Raw genomic sequence first — 27,592 nt, 5'->3', positions numbered from 1 at the left:
ACAGTTAAAACAAATGTGGTAGAACATTAACAGTGAATTTAGGAAAGGAGTGAACGGATGTGGTTTACTGTTTTCTAAAGTTTTTCTGTAAATTTAAGAATTTAAGATGACACTTAAGAACAATAACCGAACAGCAATTCTAAAAACACAAAAATCTATTCAGATATTCACACCAGGATTATTTGCAATGGCAAGAACAATCTAAATGTCCATTAACTGATGGACAAAATGGAGTACATCTAATGGAATAGTGACACATGCCACAATATTGATGAACCTTAAAAACACTTGGAAGCAGTCAGCACATTTTCTAATTCCATTTATAGTCATGGCCACATCCTGGTGTTTCAGCCAACAGTGGACCACATAAATGATGACGGACCCAGGCATGCGATTACATTGCCTATAACATCAAAACCGTTTTAGTAAGTACATTCCACGTTTGTACAATGTTGAAATAGCCTAACAATGCATTTATCAGAATGTATTCCCACTGTTTAACACCTGACTACACAAGAATTGTCAAGAATAGCAAAATCCAGAGCCAGAAAATATGTCTGGGACTAGAGGGAAAAAGGAATAGGCAGTGTCAAGGGGCATGAGGTTTCTTTATGAGGCCATGAAAGTGTTCTGGAATTAGGCAGTGATAGTTGCACAACTCTAAATATGCTAAAAAACATTGGACTGTAAATTTCAGAAAGAGCAATTTTATGGTATGTGATTTGTATTTCAATGAAGTTGTCATGAAGAACATTGACACACAGCATTACCATCTTGTTCTAGAAGGAACAGCCCTGACCTTGGTTCTAAATCCTGCCTTGGTACAGCTCTTTGTAAAGCTGCATTATGAAAAAGTAGGAAAGGAAGAAAGATCATTCCTAGCCAAGCTTACCATGACTTGCTTCCACTTCAATTAGTCTCATCAGCTTGTGTTGCCTCCATTTCCTACAACTTCTCTTTTCTTAAATAATTTTGATCTCTTAGCTTTTTAAGCTGAAAAAAGGGTAAGCTACTAAGCAAGATAGGGTACTGAGTAAATGGACGATTAAAGACTACATAGGACACTTCAAGAAGTCTGAGGCAGGGGCTGGCATTGTGTTGTAGTGCGAAAAATCACTGGCTGTGATGCCAGCATCCCATAAGGGCACTGGTTCAAGTCCTGATTCTCCTCTTTGATCCGACTCCATGCTAATGGCTTGGGAGAGCAGGGGGGGATGGCTCGAGTCCTTGGGCTCCTGTATCCACGTGGGAGACCTAAAGAAGCTCCAGGCTTCAGTCTGGCCTAGTTGACAGTCATGGCCATTTGGAGAGTGAACCAGCGGATGAAAAATCTCTCTCTCCAGCCACTCTAATTCTGACTTTCAAATGCATAAAATAAATGTTACAAAAAGAAGAAACTTAAAGTCAAATCTGTGACAAACATTTAGAAGACAATGTGCAGTTTAAGACTTTTTTAAGACCCCCTCATATCTCCCCTTTGCCGCTAGGTTAGATGAATTCTACTAGATCCTCAGTCAGTAAGAGTACATGACAAAAAATTTTTTTAAAAATTTTTAAAAAGGGGAAAAAAAAGAGTACATGACAGAATAACCTAGTCAGGTTCTACGCACATTTAATTCTCTTACCTCTAGTGCATGTAGGGGAATGGAGCATCTCCCCCAACCATTGAGATGACAAAGAAAATCCACAGTGCTGGCGCTTCCATGGATCATTAGTCTGTTTAAAAACTCCTCTTGAGTCAAACCAAATAAAATCATGGAGAGTCCATTTTCTACAGGAAAAACAAAAGCCAGCTTTAGCAAGTTTTTAGGATTATGACTTAGGAATTAATCTGTAATTAACTTCTATATAGTTATACTGCAATTACAAATATTGGATACTGATACTATACTGTTACAACTAATTCATTGTGTGCTTTTTTTAATGTTTCGGAGTCATTTAATACACTGATCACAAAAAGCCAATTTTCGTAAGAGTAATGTATCCTATGAAACAGCACTAAATCCTGCTATTTCTGTTTTATAATACCCTGCACAATCTAAACTGAGATCCTTAATTATTTAAAGTGATACCAAGATTGCTAAAATAAAATAGTCTTAACCCATAGAAATACATGGGTACTAAAATTTTAGAACTAATGAAGAAACAGTTTAATCACAACATTCAATACCTTAGGTCTTTTTTTTCCTAGTTTGCAAAGCGTGATTTATTTAGGAAAGGGAGACAGGCTCTTGCCATAGTGACAGCAGGGGGTTCCAAGGAAGGCAAGACCCAAGGAAATATGAGAGATTTACTGCCATAGTGACAGGAGGGGACTCCGAGGAAGGAAAGGTCCCTCATGTAATACCTTTGTAGGTGGTTTTGGCATTAATATTGGAAAAATGCACATGTGACATATCACAAATGCCCCAAGCCCACAGGGACCAGGCAGTAGAGAGAGAGAAATACAAGAAATAAAATGGTCCATTTAAAACAACAATTGGAACTCAGCTCCAACTCATAAGTTTCTAGGTAGCTAGTAATACAAGTCTTTTGTTGTCAAATTTTGCAGTCTTTCCAGTAATTGCTAGAAAAATTACATTAAGTCCTCAAATTCTACAAGTCTAAAAGGGTAAGATCTTTTTAAAAGCCTATGTAGTGCAAGCCACACCAAGTCAATCTGCAGTTTATACATAGTCCAAGATCAGCCAGACGTCACCTTCCGCCATACAGACTGAAGTCAAAGACTTGGTACAAAATCCAGCCTTTACAACACTTGGGCTTTCTCTGATTTACTATCTTAGCATTTCGCTGAGCAGATATGACCTTAATTTAAAAAGTCAGACAACACTACCTAGGGAGTACTAAATGAATTCCATCAAGGAATACCACTGCAAGGTGAGGGTATGCATACACAAGTACCAGGGCACCAGAAGTGAAATGCATTAGGAAAGTACACCCCTCTACAGCAGACTTCAATATGACAACAATGCATTCTCACCTGTTAGCACAAAGCACGGCTGCTGGTCTCCAGCACTGTCTATAGGAATAGAATTCTTGCTGAGGGGAAAACACTGCACACCCCGAGTCTCCAAATCCCAGAGGACAATGGTGCAGCCTGTCCTTTCTGTCGTTCGAGTGAACAGCGCAGTGAATCCTGTCACTGACGTACATTTAAGCTCTAAGGGTTCCTCTTCTTCACTGAAGTGCATGATCTTCCACAGTCGTCCAGGATCACTGGTCTTGGCATGACCTTTCTGTGACAAATTATATGGGCCACACATCGTGTCTTGTGGAATGAAAGTCCAGCTCGGCACACTGGTACTGCAGTTACCAGATTCAGAAGACTCTGAGTCCAAAATATCCTGAAACCATGAAGCATGGCAAGAAACTTCCAATGTGGAACTTTTTATTGCTTCACTCAGGGATGACAGCTGAGCTTTCCAAGACCTGAAAGACAGGATATCTCTTACAACTTACCATGAAAAGCACTAAGTAAAATGCTAACCCAGGGCAGGGGAAATTTATTTTAATACATGAAGACCTCTACCAAAAAGGTATAAAATCAACATAACCAAAAATGTCAACATCACACACACAAAAGAAAAAAACAAAAAAACCCCGGAAATTTCTGTACCTATCAACCCGGAAAGAAAAGCTGGTCAGTTTCATGTTGTATTCCGAGTTCACAGGATCATCTTCATCTATCCCCTTGGGTCCTTGAATAGGACAGTCTTCTAGTATTCTTTTACATAGGAGGTGTCCTGGATGCAGCCTACATTAAATAATCAGAGCCATAGTAAAAAATGATGATAAACTCAAATCTATTTTATTACAACACAATGATAAAGTCAACCTCAATAATTTGCCTGGGGCTGTCAGTCTTCTAGAACATTTATATTCTGGCGTTTATATTCTACTATACTGCAGATATTGTGCTGGAACAGTACAGAAGTCTTATTTAAGCCTCTCAACAAACCTATGAGGAAACATACTCCATTATTGAAGATACGGAAACCAAGGCCCAAAATGCTTTGAAACGGGTCAATGTGATCATAATTTGTGCCTCACTCACTATATTGCTACCACAAGAGTTAAGCTAAAGCCAGGGGAATCCTTAAGAATTAGAAGGTCAAGTGTAAGTCTGGGTATAGTTGGACAGAATATGTGCAACAGGGCTGTCACACAAGAGAATCTGAGGCCAGGTAAGGTATAGTGCACAAGAAGCAAGGTGGAGAGAAGGCTAGGAGGAATGCCAATGGACTGGAGGCTGAGGGCCCTGTGGGTCACAAAGGATTTTTACGTTTTTGGGTGGAAAAGGAAGCTAAAGGTGGTTTTTGAACAGGACAGCAATATAATCAACTGGAAAAGAGTAGCTAGGGGAAGCAGAGGTACTGAATCCTCTGAGCAATTAATAAGTATTGACCCTTTCAACACTTTGTAATACATCAACAATATTTACTAAGGCACTATGACAAAAAGAGAGAGAGGGCCTGGCATGGTGGCCTAACAGCTAAAGTTCTCACCTTGTACATTCTGAGATGCCATAAGGGTGTCGGTTCTAATCCCGGCAGCCCTGCTTCCCATCCGGGACCCTGCTTGTGGCTTGGAAAAGCAGTAGAGGATGGTCCCAAAGCTTTGGGACCCTGCACCCGTGTGGGAGACCTGGAGGAAGCTCCTGGCTCCTGGCTTCGGATCACCTCAGCTCCAGCCATTGCGGTCACTTGGGGGGCAAGTCATCAGACATAGGATCTTTCTATCTGTCTCTCCTCCTCTATGTATATCTCACTTTGCAATAAAAATAAATTTAAAAATCTAAAAGAGAGAAGGTAAAGTAGCCAAGACAATGCATTAGAAGGCAGTTCCTCCCCCAATAAAAGGTAGACCCTGGCTGTATCTTTGATAAGATAAGCATTCTATAAGGGAAATCCCATAGCCTATGGAATTCTATCATAAAATCAAAAATAAAATAGAAGAAAAAAATAAGCATTGTATGGGTATCACTGTGGCTGCTCTTTGGGATGGATTTGAGAAGAACTGACAAAAAGAGAACAATGAAAAGGTGGTTAAAAAAATTCAGATGAAATTAGAGCAGCATGAGTTAGAGTGATGGATAGAGTTGAATAAAGTGAATAAACTCCAAAGAATCAAGAAGTAGACTGCTAGGACATGGTGATTAAGCTGTGAATGTAACATCAAAAAGGAGTTAACAGTACAGGGGACATGGAGAAATGCAGTATGAGCACATAAAGTGGGGCGGCCTTTTGTAGGGGGAGGGGAACTGAGAAACTGATGGAACACCCAGTAGGTGGGTTCCACTTCCTTTAAAGAGGCGAGATCATCCAGGAATAGCTCCGAGTAATGAGGTGAATGGAGTAGCAACATAATCCCAGAACCACCTCAAGCTGGTTCTGCTCTAACAATCACAGGTGGAGTGGGGCTCTATTAGCCAATGAAGACCAGCTTGAACTAAGCCTTAACCATGTTTGGGTTTCCGATACAACAGAATCAAAGCTGTAGGCCATGTAAATAGCCAAGGGAACTAAAAAGTTGAAGACAAATTCAAAAAACAAACAGGTTCTCATTGAATTTATGGAAATAAGGCTCTAAAAATGTTACAGTTTCAAAGCAGAAGTAGTGGGTTTCATAAGCAGCACTTTGATAAATGAGGAGTTAATGTTCCTTTTCAGGGACAGAAGAGCAAGGCCAAAGCAAAACACTGCTTTGACACTTGAGCTTACAGGTGGAAAACAGGCTGTCAACTCAAATTATACTAAAGAACATTCACATAGATTATTAATAAACACCAATCAATCATTGATCTGCACAAGTTGTGTCCCTCTTGATAATGTTACAACAGTTGAGTTCAATGAAGTCTGTTGACAGCAATGTGCCTGGTGTTGTCTCTGGAATGTTGTCACAACATCCACAGATTTTCATTTCAGTATTTAGCAGTTTATAGTGTTAAAGCATAATTTTGCTTAACTTGGCAGATTTTAGGATAGTCTAAACTGGGTTATAATTCTAACAAGGCATATGTCAACAATTGAGGTGCAGAGCAGTTTTAGGAGGGGTGTGCAGAGAAATCTTCAATACCTTAGTGAGGAGTAATTAATATTTGTGTCCTACCTAGTAAGGTATGTGTGAGTCCATGCTGACCATTTCCTGTCTGGTTCTAAGCTTTCCTTGTTGTTCTCTGCCTATCTATTCGTGTGTGCGTGTGTGTGTGTGTGTGTGTGTGTGTGTGTGTTGGGGGGGGGGGACTCTGGAACGACCCTGATGGTCATTGCAAGAGAGGGGGAGGATCCAAAGTTGGAACTAAGTAAGGACCAGAGAAAGCTCCTCTCCCTAGTCCTGAAGGAAGTTTACTGTTCTGTTTCAGCTGAATAGTACCCTATAGCCATTTTAAGGTGTATAGCAGCCAGTTCTGTGTATAAACTAAAATTGAAATGTCAAAGAAGTAGTCACAGGATGTGGTTAAGAACTTGCATTTTTTTTAACATATTGGTTACTCAATACCATGTCAATTAATTCCATAATGTTGTAAATTGTCGTTGATGTTATGTTGTGGCTTAAAATTGATCGGGATGATATTCTGCCAGCTCTGCCTTCAGACCAGAGATGGTCTCCCCAAGAAACTGCTGAATTTACCTGGACAAAAAGATGCTGGACTCTATGCTTGGTATACTCTTGCAATGCAAGAATCTTGACTGAATTTGAAATGTAATACAGCAACAAGGTGGAGGAATCCACCATGGGGGGAGGGTATGGGGAGGGGCTGGGGGAATCCCCAGAGCCTATGAAACTGTGTCACATAATGCAATGTAATTAATAATATATATATATATTAAAAAAAGAAGAAGGAAAAAAAAAACCAAAACATTCACAGTAGAACCCTGCTCTTAGCAAGCGAGTTGCTGAGGCCCAGCGTGGCAGCTTAGTAGCTAAAATCCTCCCTTGCAGGCGCCGGGATCCCATATGGGCACTGGTTCTAATCCCGACAACCCTGCTTCCCATCCAGCTCCCTGGTTGTGGCTTGGGAAAGCAGTCGAGAACAGCCAAGGATCTTGGGACCCTGCACCCACATGGGAGACCTGGAAGAAGCTACAGGCTCCTGGTTTCAGATCGGCGCAGCTCCAGCCATTGCAGCCACTTGCAGGGGGGTGAATCAATGGACAGAAGATCTTCCTCTCTGTCTCCCCTCCTCTCTGTATATCTGATTTTCCAATAAAAAGAATTTTTAAAAGCCACTTAAACGCATCACAGTTGTAAAGAATTCTGGTGGATATGTGAGGATGAATTTACCCTTTGTTGTGATCCAAACAGTGAGCAATAAAACTCGTCAAGAAGCATTCCCAATTATTCAGCTGATCTCATTCATTTCAAGATAGAAACAAAAGTTCTACAAGTTTTGAAAGGCTCTAAATATCAAGAGCAGAGTCATAAATATGGACTGGCTTACAATTAGATAAGTCACAATGAACAGGCTGCTAACATGAGTACTGAAATCACACACATGTGCCCTCAAATATTATAAAACCAGAAGCAACTAGAATGCCTAGATCAAAAAACAATGCAACGCTCAGTTATTAGCTCTCCTAGTAAAGAGCCACAAGTGCAGGTCCTCCAAGGGAAACGCCTCAGGAAACCCTGTGAAGGAAGAGAGCTAGCTCAACACACCTTGCTGCTGTCACTCTGTTGCCATGATCTCAAAACGCAAAGTCACCCTAATACAGGACAAATTCAATTTCTAACACGGCCTAAGAATGGATGAAACTGTAATCAAAGACTTCTTAAATTGTGCAATCTTGATTGCATTTATTTCTATGAAATAACCCATATATATATATGTCACAATAAAAACTCTTGACAAAAGTACAGAAAGGCACAAATGGCCACTTGGACAATCTATGTAGTATCTAGAACATGACCTAATTGAAAAGAATACTTTAAACCTTTTATGACTCTAATAACTATTTACCTCAACTCAGAAAACATGGCAATTGACATACCTGAAATACAAATTTAAGTTCAGAGCAATCGCAGAGTTGGAGGGGCTGATAGCTACTATAACATCTAAGTCTTGAGATACTTTCAGTGAAGCAAAGGATTTAATCATGGCTGGCTCTTGTTGCTGCTCATTACACGTATCTTCGTGGTGATGTGCTAAATCCACATGAGCTACCTGCCTAAGCCCCACTGTGTCGAAAATGTCTTTGAGCTACAGTTAAGGAAAATACCAGTTTTGTAAGTATACCCACCCAGCTGAGGTAGAGCTATGAACATCACCACCCTAGCTTTGCAGGTGTTGCAGCTATAATAACAGACAAGTGGAAACTAAGGCAGCCCTCATCCAACAACCTGGCACAGGTTGACTTCCTGATACAGAAGTTATCCAACGATACTTGCTATACACCCACATGATACCAGGATCTGAGACACTGCTAATGTTTTCCATTTGTGTTCTGTCACAATGCAAGAGATTAGTTGAACCTAATTTTAATCTATGTAACTTAGTATCTTACATAATAAAGCATTTCAACATGTAATATTTAAAATTGAGGTATATGATCTTTTTCTCACAATTGTTCCAAGTCTAACATCGTATACTTAAATAATATCTCAATTTGTATGCTGAGTTTCATTGGAAACATCTAATCTGAATTCAGACTTCATAAAACTTAAAGTTGAGGGCCTGGCACAATAGCCTAGTGGCTGAAACCTCACCCTGCGTCTGCTGGGATCCCATGTGGGTGCCGGTTTGTGTCCCTCCTGTTCTACTTCCCATCCAGCTCCCTGCTTGTGGCCTGGGAAAGCAGAAGTGGGTGGCCTGGGAAAGTAGTGGTGGATGGCCTAAAGCCTTGAGAGCCTGCACCCGTGTGGGAGATCTGGAGGAGGCTCAGGGCTCTTGGTTTCTAGCTTCTCATCGGCTCAGCTTTGGCTGTTGCAGCCAATCGAGGAATAAATCTAGTGAATGGAAGATCCTTCTCTCTGCATCTCCTTCTTTCTGCATATTTGCCTTTCCAATAAAATAAAAAATAAGTCTTAAAACAATTTAAAGTTGAAAAGTTGGAATAACATTGCCCCAGGAGCTGGCACTGTGGCACAGTGGGTTAAGCTTCTGCCTTTGACACTGACACCAGCATTCTCTATAGGACTGGTTTGAGTTCTGTTTACTCCACTTGCAATCCAGCTCCCTGCCACTGTGCCTGGGAGAGTAGCAGACAATGGCCCGTGCACTCACGTGGGAGACCTGGATAGAGTTCCTGGCTCCTGGCTGCAGCCTGGCTCAGTTCCAACGATTGCAGCCATTTGGGAGTTGAAGGAAAGATTTTTTTTTCTGTCTCTCCCTCTATATATAACTCTGCCTTTCAAATAAAAAAAAATCTTTGATTAAAAAAAAAAAGTTGTTCCAAACACACTTAACAGTTCAAATGTCAATAGCTGAGTTGAATATCAGCTTTGAAATATAAAGTAAGAATTAAGTTCCCAGGTCATGCTAAACCCATTTTAAGTACTCAACTAAGCATATACACATATGCTTAATGCATATTGTGTCAGAAAACACAATACCATAGTCCATAAAAAATAAACGAATCAAATCCAATATTTTTTACATTTTTGTAGATATATTTAAAGTAGAAAAAGCTTCAAACATGAAGTACCAGGTCCAGCACAGTAGCATAGTGGCTAAAGTCTTCACCTTGCATGTGCCAGGATCCCAGGATCCCATATAGGCTCTGGTTCTAATCCTGGCTGCTTCACTTCCCATCCAGCTCCCTGCTTGTGGCCTGAGAAAGCAGCAGAGGATGGGCCAAAGCCTTAGGACACTGTACACGTGTGGGAGACCCAGAAGAAGCTCCAGGCTCCTGGCTTTATATCGACTCAGCTCTGGCCATTGTGGCCACTTGGGGAGTGATCCAACAAATGGAAGGTCTTTCTGTCTGTCTCTCCTTCTCTCTGTAAATCTGACTTTCCAATCAAAATAAATAAATTTCTTTAAAAAAAAAATGAAGGTACCAAAAATTCCCATAAAGGATCCTTTTTCAAGCCTTTTAGGTAATTTTGTTGAAAAGTTAACAGCTCTGCTAGAGACAAAGAACCCAACATTTTCCAAAACAAATTAATAAGCAATCCACACACCTCCTGGAATCTACATACATGTTCAAGAAGCTTATTTTAATAAGCAGGTAATGCAAAGCACATACAATTTTAAAAGAACACAAGTATAGAGACTATGGGAATTATTGCACTAGGAAAATATTAAGATAAGTGAAAGGTGATATAGTTGAATATGCTAAGTTCCTGAGAATCTTTCTGCCTGGAAACTTACACTGAAAAACACTATTCTCCCTACACCCTAGTCTTTAAAACCAAAAGCCTACCAAGGCTCATCTGTGTAGGTAGTCTGCTCTGTTTCACACCCATCAACATCTTTACTGCCAAGGATACAGATCCAGCCTACACTCGTCAAAACAAAGAGAATTCCTCTGCAGAGCTGCGCATCAACAACCGTGTGCGCTGTCTGGGCAGGCAGGGGTAGCGCAAAGCAGCCAAGCACTCCAACCTCAGCACCTCTCTCAGCAAACACAAGGTGTAGGACGACACAGTTGTTGATGAACAACAATGATGTGTTGCTGTGGAACGACAGAATTTGTAAAGATGATAAGGAAATACCTACAAAACAAAAGAGAAGTATTTCAAATCCACTGGTCACAGTTTTACAGCTGGCAAATATGATTAACATAGCACACACCAGTTTAAAAAAAAAAAAAAGGAACCACATTTAGTCCAATTCTAGGCAACTGTTGCTCACCTAAGCCAGTGGTCAAGGGAAAGTCGATCAGAGGATGACTGCAGATGGCCTACAATGACTGATGCACATTAGAAGAAAGATTTTTTTTTTAAAGCCAAATTACCCCTGGGATCCCACAGAAACAGATTTTTTTTTAAAAGAAACAAATAAAAAGAATCTTATAACCTATGGTCAAAGGTAGAGAATACATTGTGTCTTACCAAGGACTGAATGCTTGGAATTCTTTTGGCCATCAAAACAAGAATACTGAACAGCTTTGTAGCCAGACAAGATCTGCACCATCCAACCCAAACATGTACCACAAAAGCAAGTCTCATACATTTTACATCTTTGAGTAGCCACACTGAACCAAAGAAATGTTTAGCAGCATTTAGCTCTCTTACATTATATTAACTACAGTTCAAGTGTTCAACGTGGCAAGTGGTTCCAGTAATACACAATGTAGACCTGTGATTTCCCTCCTATAAGAATGCCTCACAGCCTAAAGTCACATGGTAATGGCACCTACAGATACTTACTGATACCTTGCTCTTCAAGGAGCCTTTGCAGTGCATCCCTACTACAGCCATTGGAAGCAGCAGCGTCACATCCTCCATCTTTCAAATCAAATTCATACACAAACAGCTCATAATTTTTACTAACAGCGAGCAGTTTGGGCTTGTCTGTTGCTGCGCTGTTATGACAATCCTCCCAAACAAACCTAAAGGAAAAATTCAGACTTATTAAGAATTTATATCGACAGTGGCGAGAGTGAAGGGCAGAAAGAGCAAAGAAGGGCTCAGTTCATCTAGTAGCCTTAATCCTGCACCCCAACTGAAGGCAACATAAGCCCTTCCAGGACTTCCTCCTCTCCCCTTTGCTTCCTCATTCCACTTCTCCATACCAAGCAATTAGACAAGAGTGGGTACTGAAAAAGCAGCACCCAGCAAGAGCTGACAGCTTTTATTCCTTTCATCTTAGATCCTAATGACCTTAGAAGAACTGTCCCTATCAAGGGTCTCACCAGACACAAGTTACCTGAATGAGGTGGGACTCACAATGAGCCAAACTGGCTTCTGCTGACCTCGATGCTTTCAAAAACTCGTTAGAAGCAACTAATTGTATCTACGGACTTTGAAGGCCCCAAAATGAGTTTATTGTGAAGTTGGTATCCAACAGAAGTTTCTCTGGATGGAGGGGTTCTTTGTCAGTGGCACCCAAGAAAGACACCAAGAGCCAGGTGCAGCTGAGCATTTGAAAGGTGGGAATGTAATGAGTAAATTTTTCATTTTAAAATTTAATAGAACTAACTAATCACTATCATGCTGTATAGCTCAGTTTTAGAACGTCTAAAGCATTATGTCAAAATATAGACATGGGGTAACAAGATGGACACTAATGATGCCATAACTTTAAGTATAAAAATTTACATTTTAAAAAAGGGCTAAAATCTGAAACTGTTGCAAAAAATGCTCATGAAATTCATCTCTCAAAACCCTTTCTCTATAGAACTGGTTTATATCCCCAAAAATAACCTTAAGAAAAATCTCGCATTTCTGACTTCATACACTATTTTCATTAATAACCGATTTTGTGTGATGTATGGAAAACGTAGAAAACCACCTAAATGCCAACTACATCAAGGCTACAGACATACTAAAGGGCAAAACATTGTGCCACTAAAATTATTAGCATGTGAGGTATACGACCACACGGAAAGACAATGGAGTCTTCAAATACTATATACTATCATGTATAATACTATTTCAACACTATAGAAAGGATATATACACTTTGAAAAAATACCACACATTTCTCCTTGTTATTTTAAAGTCAAATAAAAGTTCTCATAATCTCAAATTTCATAAATTGCCATTATTTTGCATGTAGTCTGTTAGATTCTCCAAGACCTAAAGAGTTCTTTCCTCTCTCCCATTCCTTTCTTTACAAAACAATATTTATAGGTACTAATCACCGTCGAATAAATTCATTTTCTTGTAGGATTCTTCTCCCTAGTAGCTAGGAATTAAATATAGGGATGCCACGTGTAGAGAAGCAAGAACTCGCGGATTTAACCATCTAAGTAGCTGGAGCCATGGCACCTGGGAAATCCAAAGCGAGTAAGGCTTCTTGGCTGGCTTTTCCAAGTGACAGCCAACAGTTTCTACAATAGTTTGTTCTTAAAAGAGCCCAAGCACTCAGGGGACATTCCCCAAGTACCATGTAAACTTTTAAGTCTTGGACTGAGAGTTAGAGAAGTGGAAAACGGCTCATTATGTTTCTGCCTTCCCGAATCACGTGAGCCTCACACGTCAGAACTGTAGCTTTCTCAGCTGTTTCAACGCTGCTCACTGATTCAGCCAACGGGTAAACTGGGGTAAATCGAATCGTCCCTGAAAGGCGGTGGAGGGAGGCTGTGTATTAAGGAAGACCCATCAAGACGGTTAGACTGTTTCTAGCTGGCATCCTTAGTCGATTTAACTCTAAGGACGCATGGGACTCGGCACCGTGGCACCTGTGTGGAATGAATGACCGACCTCGCGAGCAGCTAGCTAGCCGCTCACCCGGGCAGCAGACGTGGAGAGCAGCAGCAAAAGCCTCATCGCTCCCGGGAAGCAGGCTGGACAGTAGAAGGGGGCTCGACTCCGAGGCGTCCTCTTCCGCCCGCCCCATGCCAGGAGGACGGCAGGCGTCCACCCCTCCGGGTGCAGCCCGGCAGACCAGGCTGCGCGTTCCCTCCCACACGACCAGTCCTCCCGCAGCACTTACTGCTGGAAAGGGCCCTCGAGGCAGCAGCCGCCCCCGCCGCCCGGGGCCAGCGACAGTACTTGCAGGCTGCCGGCCGCCGTCAGGCTCCCCAGAGCCTCCTGCTGCCTGTGCAGCTGCGCCCGGGAGCCCAGCCGCCGCGCCTCGCCGGGGACCGGCACCAGCAGCACCGGCAGAACCCGCTCCATCGTCCCGAGCCCGCGGCTGCAGCCGGCGGCCGCGGCACTTCCGGGTCCCTGCGACGCACACATTTTGGTCCAGGAGTTTCTTCCGGTCACCTGAGCCAGACAGTCCAAGAACCTGCGTTGTGGGCATGCGCAGTGCACCGAGAGGCTCGCGCTCTGCGTTGTTTTGTTGGGGTGGATGCAGCTGGGCTGTCAACGCCGTGGGATTTGCCCCCACCACACCTGACTTCACTCATCTTAACTACTTTAAGCCGGTCCTGGCATTGCAGCTTATTGCTTGTTCTCTAAGGCTTTTAGCACGGTCTTCTAGGTCTAGCTGGTTGCCTCACTTTGTTTCTTACCATGATTTCCTGCGTTACAGGCTCTGGGGTGATAGTTTTCTTGGAACAGTGGACTAAGTCTTAAAGGGTGCTGACATGAATGTAATCCGAATTCATCCCAACAGACCACGCAGCAAGGAACAGGGATGGTGGAATTCCTATTACTCTGAAGAGGGGTGTGGTCCATGAACCCAAGCGGAGGAAGAGAATAGCGGGTCTTGCATGATTTTATTAAGAGGAAACAGCATTTCCTGTTCCAAGGGCGCTATTAATATCCAGCCCTCTTAGCTCTGGCTGTTTTCTCTTTATAAAAATTGGCAACATTGAAGCAAGTTCCAAGAGGATACTAGGCTCATTCCTTATTAAACTGACAATTCTCAACAGCAGTCACTCATTAAGAAGGCTTCCATTATAAATCCTACCTTACAAACAGATTTCAACACATCATTTCTGTTACATCTTTAATTGTACCTTTTTATGCCATGACGTTAGGCACATTATTTGGGTTTTCGAAGAAAGGATATAAACAGGTTTGGGGCAAGGTCCTCCACATCTTAAGGTGTAAGGATTATCTTTACGTTCTCTGAATCCCTTTAGGCCAGCTCACACCACCTGTGTCTGGTGGTGGTTCCGGAATACATAGATGGAGAAAGCTTCAACTGATCAGCAGACCCAGGCCAGCCTGTGAAGAGAGCAAGTGTGAACTGCAAGCATCACTCCGTTTTCCAAGTATTTTAGGTTCAAAAATAAGTGGTTCTTTCTTGTCAGTGACCCCACAGTATGCAAGCTTCTATAAGACTTGAGTTTATGGAAAAGTGTAGAAAAGGCAGATTTAGGGGCCAGTATTTGCCATAGCGATTGGATAATCTGCATCCCCTATCATAGTGCCCAAGTTTTTGTTCAAGATCCAGTTCTGATTTCAGCTTCCTGCTAAAGCCCACGGTAGGGGGCAGCAAGCAACAATTCAAATAGTTGGGTCCCTACCACTCAGGCACAGGATCCAGAGGCAATTCTGGGCTCTTGCCTTTGTCCTGGCTTAGCACATGTTGTAATGGGCATTTGGTAAGTCAACCATCAATTGAAAGATCCACTTCACTCAGTCTCCTTGGCTTTCAAATGAATTTTGTACAAGTTTATTCAAGCACAAGATTTTTTGGAATCCATGCACATTTTTATAACATGCATTAAAATATTTTTGATGACCCATCATATCTTGAAATGCTTGTCTCAGATATTTTTTAAATTCTTGTCCTCAGCTAGCTTAGTGATGTAAAAAACTGAGGTACCCTGGAATAAATTAAAAGGTTTGGCTGGAAACCTTTTGGTTTTAAATTTAAAACCAAGTTTCATCTAATGTTGGGCTGGAAACAGGGCTCAGAATAAAATGCCAGTGTCTCCAGAACTACTCCTGAAGCGCATGATCCTCCCTGCTCAGAGTTTTAAAAAAAGAACCAAGATCTGACTCACTCCATCCTGGCTTCTAGCTGCTGAACCAGTTGTTTGTCCACATGGTGACAGAACAGGGGAAGCAGGTTGCTTGGGAAGGCTAGTGGTTCCGCCAGAGAAGCTGTAGGCATTTGGGCTATCTCCCAGGCAATCAGAACTACCATGTCTGTCCTGGAAGGCAGAGAACAAAGGTATCAGGGCCTTAACAGACTACGGGGTGGGGGACACAAGTTCCCTTATATCCTCTACCACCATTGGCACTGCCCCCATCCCCAGGGAACAAGCAGTATCATTTGCATATTTGGTATGTGCCAGGCAATGCTTGATGATTTACACAGGTACCTTTTTATTTAATCCCTAGTTTACAGATATGGATACAAGCTAAGCAGAAAAGTAACTGCCCCCAAAGTTTTAAATTGCTGCCAAGTGAAAGTCAGAATTCAGATCTCAGTATGTCTGACTAAATTACCTTACATTGCCTCCCAGGGGAATCCAGTACTGTAGGACAGTATAGAAAGGAATATGTAAAGAAAAAATGAAGAACAGATGCCACCCTATTTCTCCCTTTACTTCTCAGCCTCCTCCCCAATATGAACATGCTACTCAGCCCACATCCCACGAAGTACCAACAAGGCCCTTGTAATCTTACCAACTTGTGTGGTCACTGTTAGGTTTCTCTAGAGAATTATCCAGGGCTACCAGCTGCTCCCCATGACTCAGCAGAGCATACAGCAGAGATATTCCAAACTGCAAGTGATAGGGGAGTTCATCCCAGACATTCAGGGCTTCCCTAAAGGGCAGGTCCCTATTGACAAGTTGGGTCCAATACCACAAATGCCACCCCAAGCCCTGCCAGGCTCTGCCCTGGCTACTCCAAGGGCTCTCAAGGCCCTTCCTAAGCAGTCTGTTTTGAACTTTTCAAATGCTGGTGAGGGCAGATTAGATGCATAATCCCAGGCTCCAGCCTCAGGAGAGCAGTCTATAGATAGAGAATGAATTTAGGAATTCAGGTTTAGTGGAACATGGATTAAGCAGCACTTTTCAGCATTGAATATACAAGGAACCCACTAGATATTTGAAAACTATCAGAATTTTAACACCTGGCACCACATCCTTTTAACCTGCCATCTTGTATTTGCTACATGACTAAGTTAGACATGGGTTACACACAGGAACATGAGCAAATCACTTATGAACACACAGAATGGGTGCTTTGGCTCAAAATTTCTCACCAGAAGCCGAGAAGTACCGCAGAGGATGAGATTCATAGAGACTAGAAGATTCTTGTACCATTTGCTTACCAGTGTATACCATCCATGGAGAGAGAAAAGCCTCCAAGCTGTGTTACCTGGTTCTGAAGCAGCACAGTGATCGGTCGTTCCGAGGAGCTGGCTGGCAGCAACGTGAGTCCTTGAAGCCCTTGGAGGAGTTCGTGGAAGGTTAAGTGACTGATGCATTTGCCCAGAGGTTTGAACAGCATTTGCAGGGCCTGCAAAAAGGCCGGGAAGCACGTCTCCTCAAGTCCACTGCAGCTTCACCTCCTCCTGCCCTGCCTGGGGCAGCTTCTTGGTGAGGTCACTTGCCTGACCTATCACTGATGACTCTTTCCCTAACACCTGCTTGTTCTACAAGGTCTTCCCAAAAGAGAGTGGATAAGGTATTCCAGAATTGTAGCGTAACTAGTAAAACTGCTGTTTGTAATGCTAACATCTCAAGGACCAGTGAGAGTCCCAGCTGCTCTGCTTTTGACTCAGCTCCGTGCTAATGCTTTTGCAAGAGATAGTCCAAGTGCTTGGCCCATGTGATAGACCAAGATGGAGCTCTAGGCTCCTGGCTTCAGTCTGGCACATTATGGCCATTTAGGGCAGTTTACTAGCAGATGAAGAGATCTGTCCCTATTATTCCACTTTTCAAATAATTAAAAATAGGTATGGTGTTCAGTGCTCATCAGGGATCCTATCTTATTTCAGACCACCACAGCACACCAGTACCTAGGCAACTATCCATCTGTTCATTGTGCTGGCAGGTGACCCACTGATCCTACAGTAGTTAGTTCTGCAGCTTCCTCACCTGAGGATGTAGGGCTGCATTCCCTCACCACCTCTGTCACCCAGTACTCCTGGACAGTGGAGAATAAGGGAGAGGAAACCTTCCCAACCTGTCCAGGAGATTATCCTCTCTGCCCAACGCCACAGTACCTGGTCAGTCACATCCCTCCGGACCAGGAGGGGCAGATGGTGGGTGATAGTCAGAAGCAGGCTGACAGCCCGATCCTGAGGCAGAAAGGGGAGCAGTCGGGCCACCAGGGCTTTCCCCTTCCTCACGGATAGCACCTGCAGGATGCTATCTGCCACTTCCCTGCAAAGGAGAGTGGAGAATATTGTCTACATGCTCAGAAGGCTACCTGCAGGAGGAGAAACATGGGACAGTGGGAGATGCCAAAGCATCTCTACTCTCCTCACTACTCCTTTTCACTCACTACCTTCCTCTACTCACTCCAAGTTGTTCTGCCCCTGGGTCCTGAGAGCCTGGAAGAGCTTCTCAACTTGGTCGCTGTGCTGCTCAGAGCAGAAGGGCTGTGAGAGCCCATCCTTCTGGCCCTCCTCGATCTCCAGTAACTGCAGGAACATCTGGGGATTTTGCAGGTAGGAGAAGAGGAAAGAGGTCCATCTGCACCATACCCCATTGTCAACAGCAAGAGGTTGTTCCCAGGGGACAGGCTCCTCACCTTCTCAATCCGGTGTAAGAGCCGAAGCCTCTGGCTGCTTGCAGCTCCTGTATCCTGGAATAAAACAGCTCCTTGTCCATCACCCACATCACACCATCAACCCAGGCCTCCAGCTACTCAGGAATAGAGTCAGAAAGGCTAGACACAAAGCCCAATCACACAGCTTTCTTACTTTAAGTCACAGTTTGAACCCAAACCTGACAGTGTTTCAGATTTTCCAGGGAGAGAAAGCATTCTAGGAAAGTAGCACCCCTACCTGCTCTTGAGTTCCATGGGGTACGGCATCAATAGCTCTGCGAGGGCTGAAGCATGTTGACACAGCAACTTGGCCCAGAGAACCCTCAATGCGAACCACTGCAGGGGAGGAGTGGAGAGAGGACCATTCCCCTCCCTGTCCCACTTCCTCTGCATGCTCCAGGGTCTGTCCCAGGCCAGCAATTAGTCCTAGCCCCACCTGATTCATAAACCTCTGCCTTCTGAATGTAAGGTGTTTCCAGCTTGAGAGATTCCAACTGGCTCCTCTGTCCCAGTAGCTCTTGGTCCACCTGCTTCTTCTCTAGTTTCCGATAGTATTCCTGAGAGTCCATGGAATGGGGTGGGAGATGGAAACAGACCAAGCTTATAATCATCTTCTGAAGTTGGGATTTTAAGATTCTCAAGCGCAACCTTTTATAATACCCTTTCTGGGACTGGTGCTATGGAATAGTGCATTAAGCTACCTGCTACAAATCAGGCATCCCACATACGTATCAAGTCCTGGCTGCTCCACTTCTGGTTCAGCTTCCTGCTAATGTGTCTGGGGATGCAGCCGAGCATGGCACAGTTGCTGGGACCCCTGCACCATGTGGGAGTACAGAACTGGCATCAAAGCCAGTTTTTGCTTCTGCAGATTTATTAATTAGTTGTAACATCTTTTTAAAACAAGTTGAGGGCCCAGTGTAATGGTTCGATGGGCTAATCCTCTACCTTGCAAGTGCTGGAATCCCATATAGGATCCAGTTCATGTCCTGGCTACTCCATTACCCTTCCAGCTCCCTTCTTGTGGCCTCAGAAAGTAGCAGAGAATGGCCCAAAACCTTGGAAATCTGGCCCATGTGGGAGACTGGAAGAAGTTCCTGGCTTCGGATTGGATCAGCTCTGGCCATTGCAGCCATTTGGGGAGTGAACCAGTGGATTGAATATCTGTCTCTCTGTAAATCTGCCTTTCCAATAGAAATAAATACATCTTTAAAAGAAAAGTTGAGAAATCCTTAACCAAAATAAAGCCACTACTTACAGAGCTGAAGGAGGCACCCTCATTTAGGGAACCAGGTCTAAAGATAAGAACATGACAGCTGTTTCATCCCAGAGATCTTGGCAGAAATGGGAGGGATATTTTTGGAGTGCAGTGGGAAGAAAAACTATTTCCAAGGAAATTGGCAGGAGCTCATGGATGTTGAAATCTACACAAAAGCCTGTGGACCAAGGGCATCCAGACTTGTTCCCTAAATAAAAGAGGCATAAGAAGCCAAGGAAATTGAGTCAAAATGTCTGTCAGCATTCATTCAATTCAACAATCTCACTTTGCATAAGATCTGCATGTTTTTAGTTAAAGTCAAAAGGTAGTAGCTGGAGTTGTGGCACTGCAAGTTAAACCACCACTGTTGTCCTGATTTGAGTCCATATGAGTTTGAGTTTCAACTGCTGCATTTCCAATCCAGCTTCCTGCTTAATCATCTGGAAATGGAGTAGAATATGGCCCAAACACTTGGGCCCTGCCAACTATGTGGGAGACCTGGATGGAGTTCCAGGCTCCTGCCTTCATTGCAGCCTATCTGGGGAGTGAAAAAAAAAAATCTTTCTCTGCCATTCTGCCCTTCAAATAAAGTTAGTTTTTTTAAGAACAGAGGATGGAAGACAAATAGTTATAACAGATATTTCTAGGACCCAAAGTATGCAATAGTGAAAAAGTTCCCATTTCCAGGGTGTGTATCGAAACTCATTAAAGGAGAGAGAACCTGAGTGTTTCCAAAATGTTGAATGACTCCACCTGGTGGAAACATAGAATGGAAGCGAGCGAGTCTGGAATGCCACCTAGAGACCCACCATCAGTGGTGACCAAGATTCTCACCTGACAAACATGGCTGCTGTGTTAGGAAAGGATGAGAGGGCTGCCGAGGGTGGCTCCCAGGTCCTGCGAAGGAGCATCTCAGGACTCACCTGGTAGTAGTAGTCATCCAAGCGGAGGTTCTCACTCTGCAGCTGAACCATCTGCACTCTTATCACCCAGTCCTTCTCCTTCCTGGTCATGAGGTTAGCATAGGGGTCTGACTGCTGGGACCAAGACTTCTTGACTGGAGGACTGGAAGCAGAAGGAAAATCCCTTTAGACCCCTCTCCTTCCCTTCCCCCGTGAACTTCCCAAGGGGTGCAGAGCAGGTAGTGGAGTTTGGGGAGAAGGGAGGAGTCCCACCAAAGCAGCGGCTTTGCAGGGAATATCTTGCATGCCCACTGGCTCCTCTCTACCCTATTCCTGCCCTAAGATTTACCTTGGGGTTCGACTCTGCTGCTGCTCCAGGATGAGTTGGTGCTGAGGGTGGAGCTGGGTCAAATGACTGGGAACGCTTCAGAACAAATTGGGGCTGCTTGGAAGAAAGTACTCCACTCCCCCACCCCCTCCTCATTTCAGCCCCTGCAGAGCACAGGTGAATAGCTGAGGTATACACTCAGAGCACACCTGTGCCTGTAGCGCCCCCAAAATGGCATGTTTTGAGTCCTATTTCCTCATACTCACTGACTTGCATTTTTAACTTCTTACAACTTCCTTACCCATGAGGGAGAAGGGACTGGGAATTTATCTGACTTCTGTTACTAAATCTCCTTTTCTGTGACTGCTAATAGAGGAGCACCCACCCCCTGGAGACCTCGAGTCGGGAACTCAGTGTGTCCCATACTGGTGTCCCCAGTACCCTGAACCAGTACCTGGACGACCCTGAGGCCGATGGGCCGCAGGAGAGAGACAGGTCTGATGAGGCCAGTTGAGGTCCAAGTTGCCCAGCTGATAAACCAGCACTGGGAAACGTAGGCTGCAAAGGGATTGCCAAAGGGTGATCCAAGGTCAGAGCGGAGCTAGGAGATGTGGGAGAAGCCATGCCACTGAGAGAGGCTCAGTCTCTTTGCTACTTCTACATTCTCACCTGCCTTTCCCCCTAAAGAACTTCACTCATCATTTTGCCAAGTCAGTTGTGAGGCTATCAGACTATGGTCCTGGCCTGTTTGAACAGTTTGTTACCTCTTAGGAAGCAGCTCTTCAGTCCTTGACAACATCGGTAACAGGTTCTTTTCCTAACTGCCTGGGAAGTTAACATTTCCAGCTCTCTTCTCAGGCTCGTGTGTCTGCAGCTACAGAGCTCCTGTTCCCCACCCCCCCGGGATTCTCCCCAAAGTCCTACTCAGCACTATCATTCCCTTCTGTTCTCCCTTGCAGAATTTCCTGATTTCCAAATTCCTCCACCCTAAGCCATGTTTTCATCTGGGAGTTAACTGAATGGCAGGTGATCTATCTTCAGCCCTGCATTCAGGGCATCTCATCTGCCGAAATATTGTTAGGAGGAGCAGGGATCTTAGTTCTTTTTCATATGAATGGCTACTTGCCCCCCTACCACTAGGTACACCCATGCCCCCCTGGCCTGCAGAACACCACTCTGTCCTTTTCCAGTCTTCCCTGTATGTTGAGGTGACACCCACTTCTCACACGTACACCTCACTTTCAGGGCAGGATCAAGGGCCAACTGAACAGAATGGAAATGGGGATTCTTGGCATGTGATCCACCCCAGCACCCAGATGTCTTCCCACAGGATGGAGACCACAGCAGACTCACCTGCTACATGGAGTGCAAGGAGGCAGGTGGCTTTCATGCCAGGAGAGCTGAGCAGCCCTCTCTGGTATGAGAAGAAAACCCACATTCACCTGTGGCATGAGGATGTCAGAGAGAGCAGCAGGATCAGCCCTTTCCAACTCCCAAGGTCAATGACACCTGACTCCTTATCATTCAAAAATCAACTGGCCCAGCATCTTTTACTCCCCAAGGGGAAGCAACACTTGCATCTCAGAAGAGGTGGCAGGAGGGTCCACATCACATGCTTAGGAGCCTTCATCTATTCCTCATTGGCTGTGAGAACCCAAGGGAGTAGCCTGGAGTAACCACAGGGGCCCAGTGGAGGCAAAGATGAATCCCTTTGACCACCAATAGCAGGGCCCCAACAGGACCTGGCTGTAAGTTGAAGATGGCTCTAGAAACTAAGGAGACAGGAGGAAAAGGGGAGGACAGAGTCCGAGTTAAGCTTGAAACACAATTAATCAATGAGAACCTGTCTTAGTGAGGAATGTGGAAGAGGAGAGGGATGTTTAACTATAGTCTGTGAGCTATTAGTTAAGGCACCTTCTCCCATCCCCTCCTACCATGCTACCTGTGTCTTAGAGGCAGCACTGACTGTAGGTGGAGCCCCAAGGTCACTCTCTTCCTTCTCTTCCTCCAGGTGCAGGGCCAGGTCTGGATCCCCCACCTCTTCATCCTCCTCTTCCTCCACTTCCTCTTCATTCTGCTCCTCTTCCTCCGGTTGGGAGATGGACACCAGCTCTTCCTTGGGAGCCAGGGATCCACGGAATTTGCTTGGCACTTGATTCAAGTGTGGGTCTATTGGGGAGGCAGAAGGGAGCTCAGGGGTGAGGTGTCTCACAGGGAGTGACCACTAAAAAACTACACTTCCGTTCAGAAGTATCCCCCTTGCCATCCCCGCTCTGCACAGTCTCTGCCTCCCTAGTCCAGGGTGTCCCTCCACCCTGACCCCACCCCCAAAGCAAACGGAATCAGCAGCTTCAGGAATTTTCACTTTCCACCTCCCTTCTCAGTGGCCCCACTAAGAACCACAAGCTTCTCCATCTGCCTCTCCTAACCAACAGAGTTTCCCCTTGTTGCCTCTTTGATTCAATGAGTTCCAGTTGCCCCGACTCTGAGGACTCTGATGACTGTGTGCTAAATATTTAGCTTGGAGGGGAAGGGAGAAGGTGCCTTAAGGAGTTTGCAGCTACCAGACAGCCCTCTCCTCTTCTACATTCCTTACTAACACAGGTTCTCATCAACCAGGGCTGTTGAGGCTGTTGAGGATTTGCCTACTCTGGTGAGGAGAATCAAGCCCAGAAGAGTAAGCTCAGGTAGCTGCAGGATGTCCATAGCAAGCTCAAGAGTTTTGGAATCACATCTATGACTCTGTATGCCCATGTCTGAAGCTGACCCACAGAGCCCTGCTCCCCCCTGGCTTGACAACTGAGATGTCCCAGCCTGCTGATACCTTCAAGGCGCATCATCTCGGCTGGCTCAGGCTGGTGGACCTCCTCCGTGGCCATGTTCTCCTGTGAGGGAGCATTGTCAGTCTCCAGAAGGTAAACCTGGGATAGGCAAGAGACTCAGAGACCCTCCTCTCTGGTCAGTGAAGATGGGTTGGCACCCTTAAACAGCCACGGTCTCCTCCCAACCAGGTGGGCAGGGAATCACTGGCCTTAAGTCTCATGGAGGCTCTAAGATCATAAACCCTCTCCCTCCCAACCTCTAGGGAGCTGGTCTACCAAGGAACAGAACAAGGCAGGGATGAGTTGGAAGAGAAGCACCGGAAACCACCAGCCACCATCTGTGCAGTGAACCCATGGCTGAAACCCACCGGTTGACCGTGGCAGTCCTTTCCACTTGGAGTAGCCATGGCAGCGTGGGTCAAGGCCAGCTGGACAGCCCTGGCTTTTAAGAGTCTCAGCTCCTCCCCTGTTCTCCATTAAAGGGCCAGCATCCCCCCCAACTGTGAAGTCTTAGTAGAAGAAGGAGAATGTAATCTAGTAATAAAGAAAACCCTTAAAGAGGGGAGAAAAAGAAGCTGTACTTTAAACCATCTGAGAAGGTGGGGATAGTTTAACGGGACTGATACTTGGTGGAAGATATTTAAAAAGAGGATCCCTATTTCCCACACCTTTCCTATGAACCCTGTGAGGTTGCATTCCACTTAAGCCATAGGCTTTGCTGCAACATCACTGCACGGGGAATCCCTGGCTGGGACTGGGGAGGTTGTCTGGCACCCACGTTCTTGGAGCTTTAGAATGGTGTCGTTGATGCTCCCTCAGCTGAGCCTGATGCTGTCTGCCTCGCCCTGTACTGGCTCCCATGAGCTTACGTTGGTTACCTGCCCCCAACCCTCCCATTCTCACTGATGTGGAACACTTGTGAATTTAGACGAACACTAGGTGAGATTTAAAAAGCACAGACTTGTATCTTTCAGTTACTCTAATGGAAAACTATGTTGGAAGTTCAGGATTAAAAACAAAAAAGTTTCAGGAGTAAAAAACCAGTGCATCACTCCTGTTAGTAAGCAAATCCTAAAATCACCAGAGCCTCATCTAATCCTTTAGCGATCCTGGGTTCTGTGCCCACATCCTGTGTTCAGCTAACACCCCTACTTCTCTGTAGAACTTCTGAGTAGAAACAAAAACTGAGTCATTTCCTCAAAATAAAAGTCCCATAGCCTCAAAAAAAATTTTTTTTTGTTTCTGAAGTTTTGCTACAGGCTGAACAAATTTAAGTTGACTGAAAGTTATTCATGAACTTCAACCATCTAAATTGGGTTTAGGTGTTTCTGCTAATGTCATTCAGCTGTTTGTCCCCAAACACATCCTAATAATTGATTTCAATATGATTAACAAAAAAAAAAAAAAAATGCCCAGACAATGGATTTCAGGGTTCCAGAAGGGTTTCATCAGGTTTGTGTAGAGACCAGGGTTCAGGGAGAAACACTTGTTAACATGCAGACTTTCATTCTGAAAGGATTTCCTGTGTCAGTTAGCACCAAAGCGGGTAACCCAGGGCTCAGAGTTTGAGATCACAACCTGGAGTGTTATACCACAGAGATGAAGTGGTGGCTTGGGACACCTACAGCCCATATTGGAGTGCCTAGCATCTAGTCCTGCCTCTGCCCTAGCCTGCTGTTAATACACCTGGGAGGCAGTACATGCTGATGACTCCCACACGGGAGCCCTGGATGTAGTTGCTGGCTTCTAGATTGGGCCTGGCTCAGCCTCAGCTATTGCAGGCCTTGGAGGGGGAGGGGTGTACAAGTAGATAGAAGGTGGATCTTTGTCTTTTCTTCTCTCTCTCTCTCTGTTGCTCTGCATTTCAAATAACTAAGTATGTGAGTAAGTAAATAAGTAAGTAAATTAACTTGTGAAAAAAATCACAGCCCTGACTGAAGTCTTACTTAGGACCTATAGCCTTTGTGAAAGTTCTCTACCCTTGCCTCAAGTCTCAGAAATCTATTGGGCTCCTAGATCTTCTAGCTTTCCTACCATAACTTAGGCAAAATTTTTTTTTTTTAATAATCTATTTTATTGTGTTGTTGACAATCTTTACATAGTTAATTACAAGTAAAGAAAGAAAAAGAAAAGAGAAAAAAAAAAAGGTTCAGGGGGATAGGGAAGTGGGTAATACTATTATGTCCACATTGTTTCCATCTTGTATCTGAGGTAAAGGGGGATATTGAGGGGGAAGCCCCACCCGGTTTCCCGCCCACCCCGAGTCCCGGATGTGGGGCATGCTCTGAGATATGTGCTCGAGTGGTGTTAATAGTTCTCCGGTTATGAATCGCTGCCAGTTTCGCTCGATGAGGTCATCCACTGATTGATATGGTCCATCATAAAGTCTCCGTTTGCCCCATATATCGCTGCCAACATATAGCTGAGATGAATGATTGATCTGCTCTGTCTTCTGTCTTTTCTTGATTAGAGTTCTGAGTCCAGCAGTTCGATTAGGGAGATCTCCAAAGAAACTTTGAGGTATTCCCAGACTAGTTTCTTGTATGCTCTAGCAAGCACAGGGCCCGGCACAGTCCATCACCACGATCAGCTGGTGGTTGCAATTGCTGGGTTGGTTCTGTTTTCAGTCCCGAGTTGCACTGGAACCAATGGGTGTTGCAGTCCAGTCTGGTTCTGCCCAGCACGTACTCGGCCCTCACACAAACCAGTGGGAGCTGCAGCCTAGTCGGGGCGACCCACCATAACCCCCACCAGGCCCGCCCCCTACCCTGGTTTGCCAGTATGTGTAGCAGAAGACCAGTCTGTCCCCCATTCCATTTGGCTCTTGTACGTGTCAATGGGTATTAAAGCTTAGTTCTATCTAACCAACTCAACCATCCAGCCCTCACGGGTGTTGTTGAGTGCCTCTCTATCTAGCCATCCCAGCCCCCGTCCCAGTCTTCATGCCCTCCCACGGGAATAGTGACCCAAGAAGGGGGAACCCACTTTTTCCCTCCCAGGTCTCTCTGTCCCGGTTTATGCACTCTTTAGGTGGTTCTGTGATTTGACTTGACAGAATTAGTCCCCAGTGCCAGCTTCTGCGGCTATGCCCAAACATCCCTCACCCACTCTAATTTATGCTTGCACCAGCAGGAATAATCAGCCCAGCCTGGCTTTTCCCTGATCTAGTCCACATGCAGCGCACAGGTGATGTAGCCTTGCATAGTCTAGTCTGTCTCTATCCCAGCCCACGCTCTCCATTGGGAGTAGCTGTCCGGCGAGGGAACCAGCCCCTTAATCCCCCCGCCAGTTCTGCCCCTCCCTTCCTTCCTGGATCTCATGTGTGCTGGTTGGGTGCTGCATTCATATCCAGTACAGGCAACCACGCCCTGGCATTCCATAATGTGTACTGGTTTTGTCGCGACCAAACCCGGCTCATCCCACATTTTGATCTGGTGATCGGATTTGCCAGTGGGTGATACGGACTGATTCAGCCTGGTCTGCTCCTGACCCATGCTGAATGTGTGCCAGTGGGAAACTTTCCATGGCCTATTCTGGACTGTTTCCTATCATGCTTCTTGCGCTTACCTGCAGGGACTGTGTCCTGCCAGAGGAGTTGCCCAGGCTCCTCCATCAGATCCTCTCCCAAAGGCAGGTTTTGCACATGCCAGGGGGTCCTTGAGCCAACCCAACTCAGTTCACCTCCTGCCCTAGCAGGAACAGTGGCTTTTCCTGGCTGGCTTTCACCCCATTCTGGTTCTTGTTGTTGGATGTTTCAGCCCAGCCATGGCTCGTCCATACCCACATACAGCTCACGCATGGCTCAGTAGGGGGTTAAGACCCAGCCTAGTCAGTCCCACATCTACCCCCTGGTTCTCCATGCCACCAGATGGTGTTGGGGTCTGAACTGGCCTGGTGCATCCAATCCCAGCCCACACTAGTGCCTCGGGTGACTGCAACTGTTTCCTAGATAGAACGCAGCTCCAATTCTAGCACATACGCCCCTTGGTGGGAACCTCAACCTAGTTAGGGTGTCCCGTTACCTCCCCGATTGGGCTTGTTCCTA

The 27,592-nt window shown here is 45.0% G+C and overlaps 2 protein-coding genes across 3 annotated transcripts in view; both read right to left on the bottom strand.

Moving 5' to 3' along the window:
• SPG11 (SPG11 vesicle trafficking associated, spatacsin) overlaps positions 1 to 13,930 on the bottom strand; it is an 85,943-nt gene extending 72,013 nt beyond the window's left edge. Inside the window, exons 1-7 of the mRNA XM_058665915.1 lie at positions 13,544 to 13,930; positions 11,314 to 11,495; positions 10,432 to 10,656; positions 7,992 to 8,193; positions 3,617 to 3,754; positions 2,981 to 3,429; positions 1,626 to 1,771 (exon numbers count right to left, since the gene is read on the bottom strand). Of these exons, the coding sequence (XP_058521898.1) occupies positions 1,626 to 1,771; positions 2,981 to 3,429; positions 3,617 to 3,754; positions 7,992 to 8,193; positions 10,432 to 10,656; positions 11,314 to 11,495; positions 13,544 to 13,791 (1,590 nt within the window). The 5' untranslated portion in view covers positions 13,792 to 13,930. The remainder of the gene's footprint in view (positions 1 to 1,625; positions 1,772 to 2,980; positions 3,430 to 3,616; positions 3,755 to 7,991; positions 8,194 to 10,431; positions 10,657 to 11,313; positions 11,496 to 13,543) is intronic.
• A 559-nt stretch (positions 13,931 to 14,489) lies between these two features.
• PATL2 (PAT1 homolog 2) lies at positions 14,490 to 23,585 on the bottom strand. 2 transcript variants are annotated; one of them, XM_004578395.4, is made up of 14 exons: positions 23,550 to 23,585; positions 22,668 to 22,894; positions 21,180 to 21,283; positions 20,747 to 20,821; positions 20,419 to 20,560; positions 18,674 to 18,794; positions 18,476 to 18,573; positions 18,220 to 18,273; positions 17,988 to 18,121; positions 17,690 to 17,849; positions 16,840 to 16,980; positions 16,141 to 16,238; positions 15,513 to 15,662; positions 14,490 to 14,727 (listed from the first exon to the last, which is right to left on the bottom strand). In XM_004578395.4, the coding sequence occupies exons 1-14, from the start codon at positions 23,563 to 23,565 to the stop codon at positions 14,709 to 14,711; spliced, it is 1,539 nt and encodes a 512-aa protein (XP_004578452.4). In that variant the 5' UTR covers positions 23,566 to 23,585; the 3' UTR covers positions 14,490 to 14,708. The 2 variants fall into 2 exon arrangements, with proteins under 2 accessions (XP_004578452.4, XP_058521897.1); XM_058665914.1 differs by lacking the exon at positions 16,141 to 16,238.
• Positions 23,586 to 27,592: the final 4,007 nt, after the last annotated feature.

This window comes from Ochotona princeps, chromosome 6, assembly GCF_030435755.1.
Source record: "Ochotona princeps isolate mOchPri1 chromosome 6, mOchPri1.hap1, whole genome shotgun sequence".
NCBI lineage: Eukaryota > Metazoa > Chordata > Mammalia > Lagomorpha > Ochotonidae > Ochotona > Ochotona princeps.
This window is presented reverse-complemented; position numbering and strand designations above follow the sequence as displayed.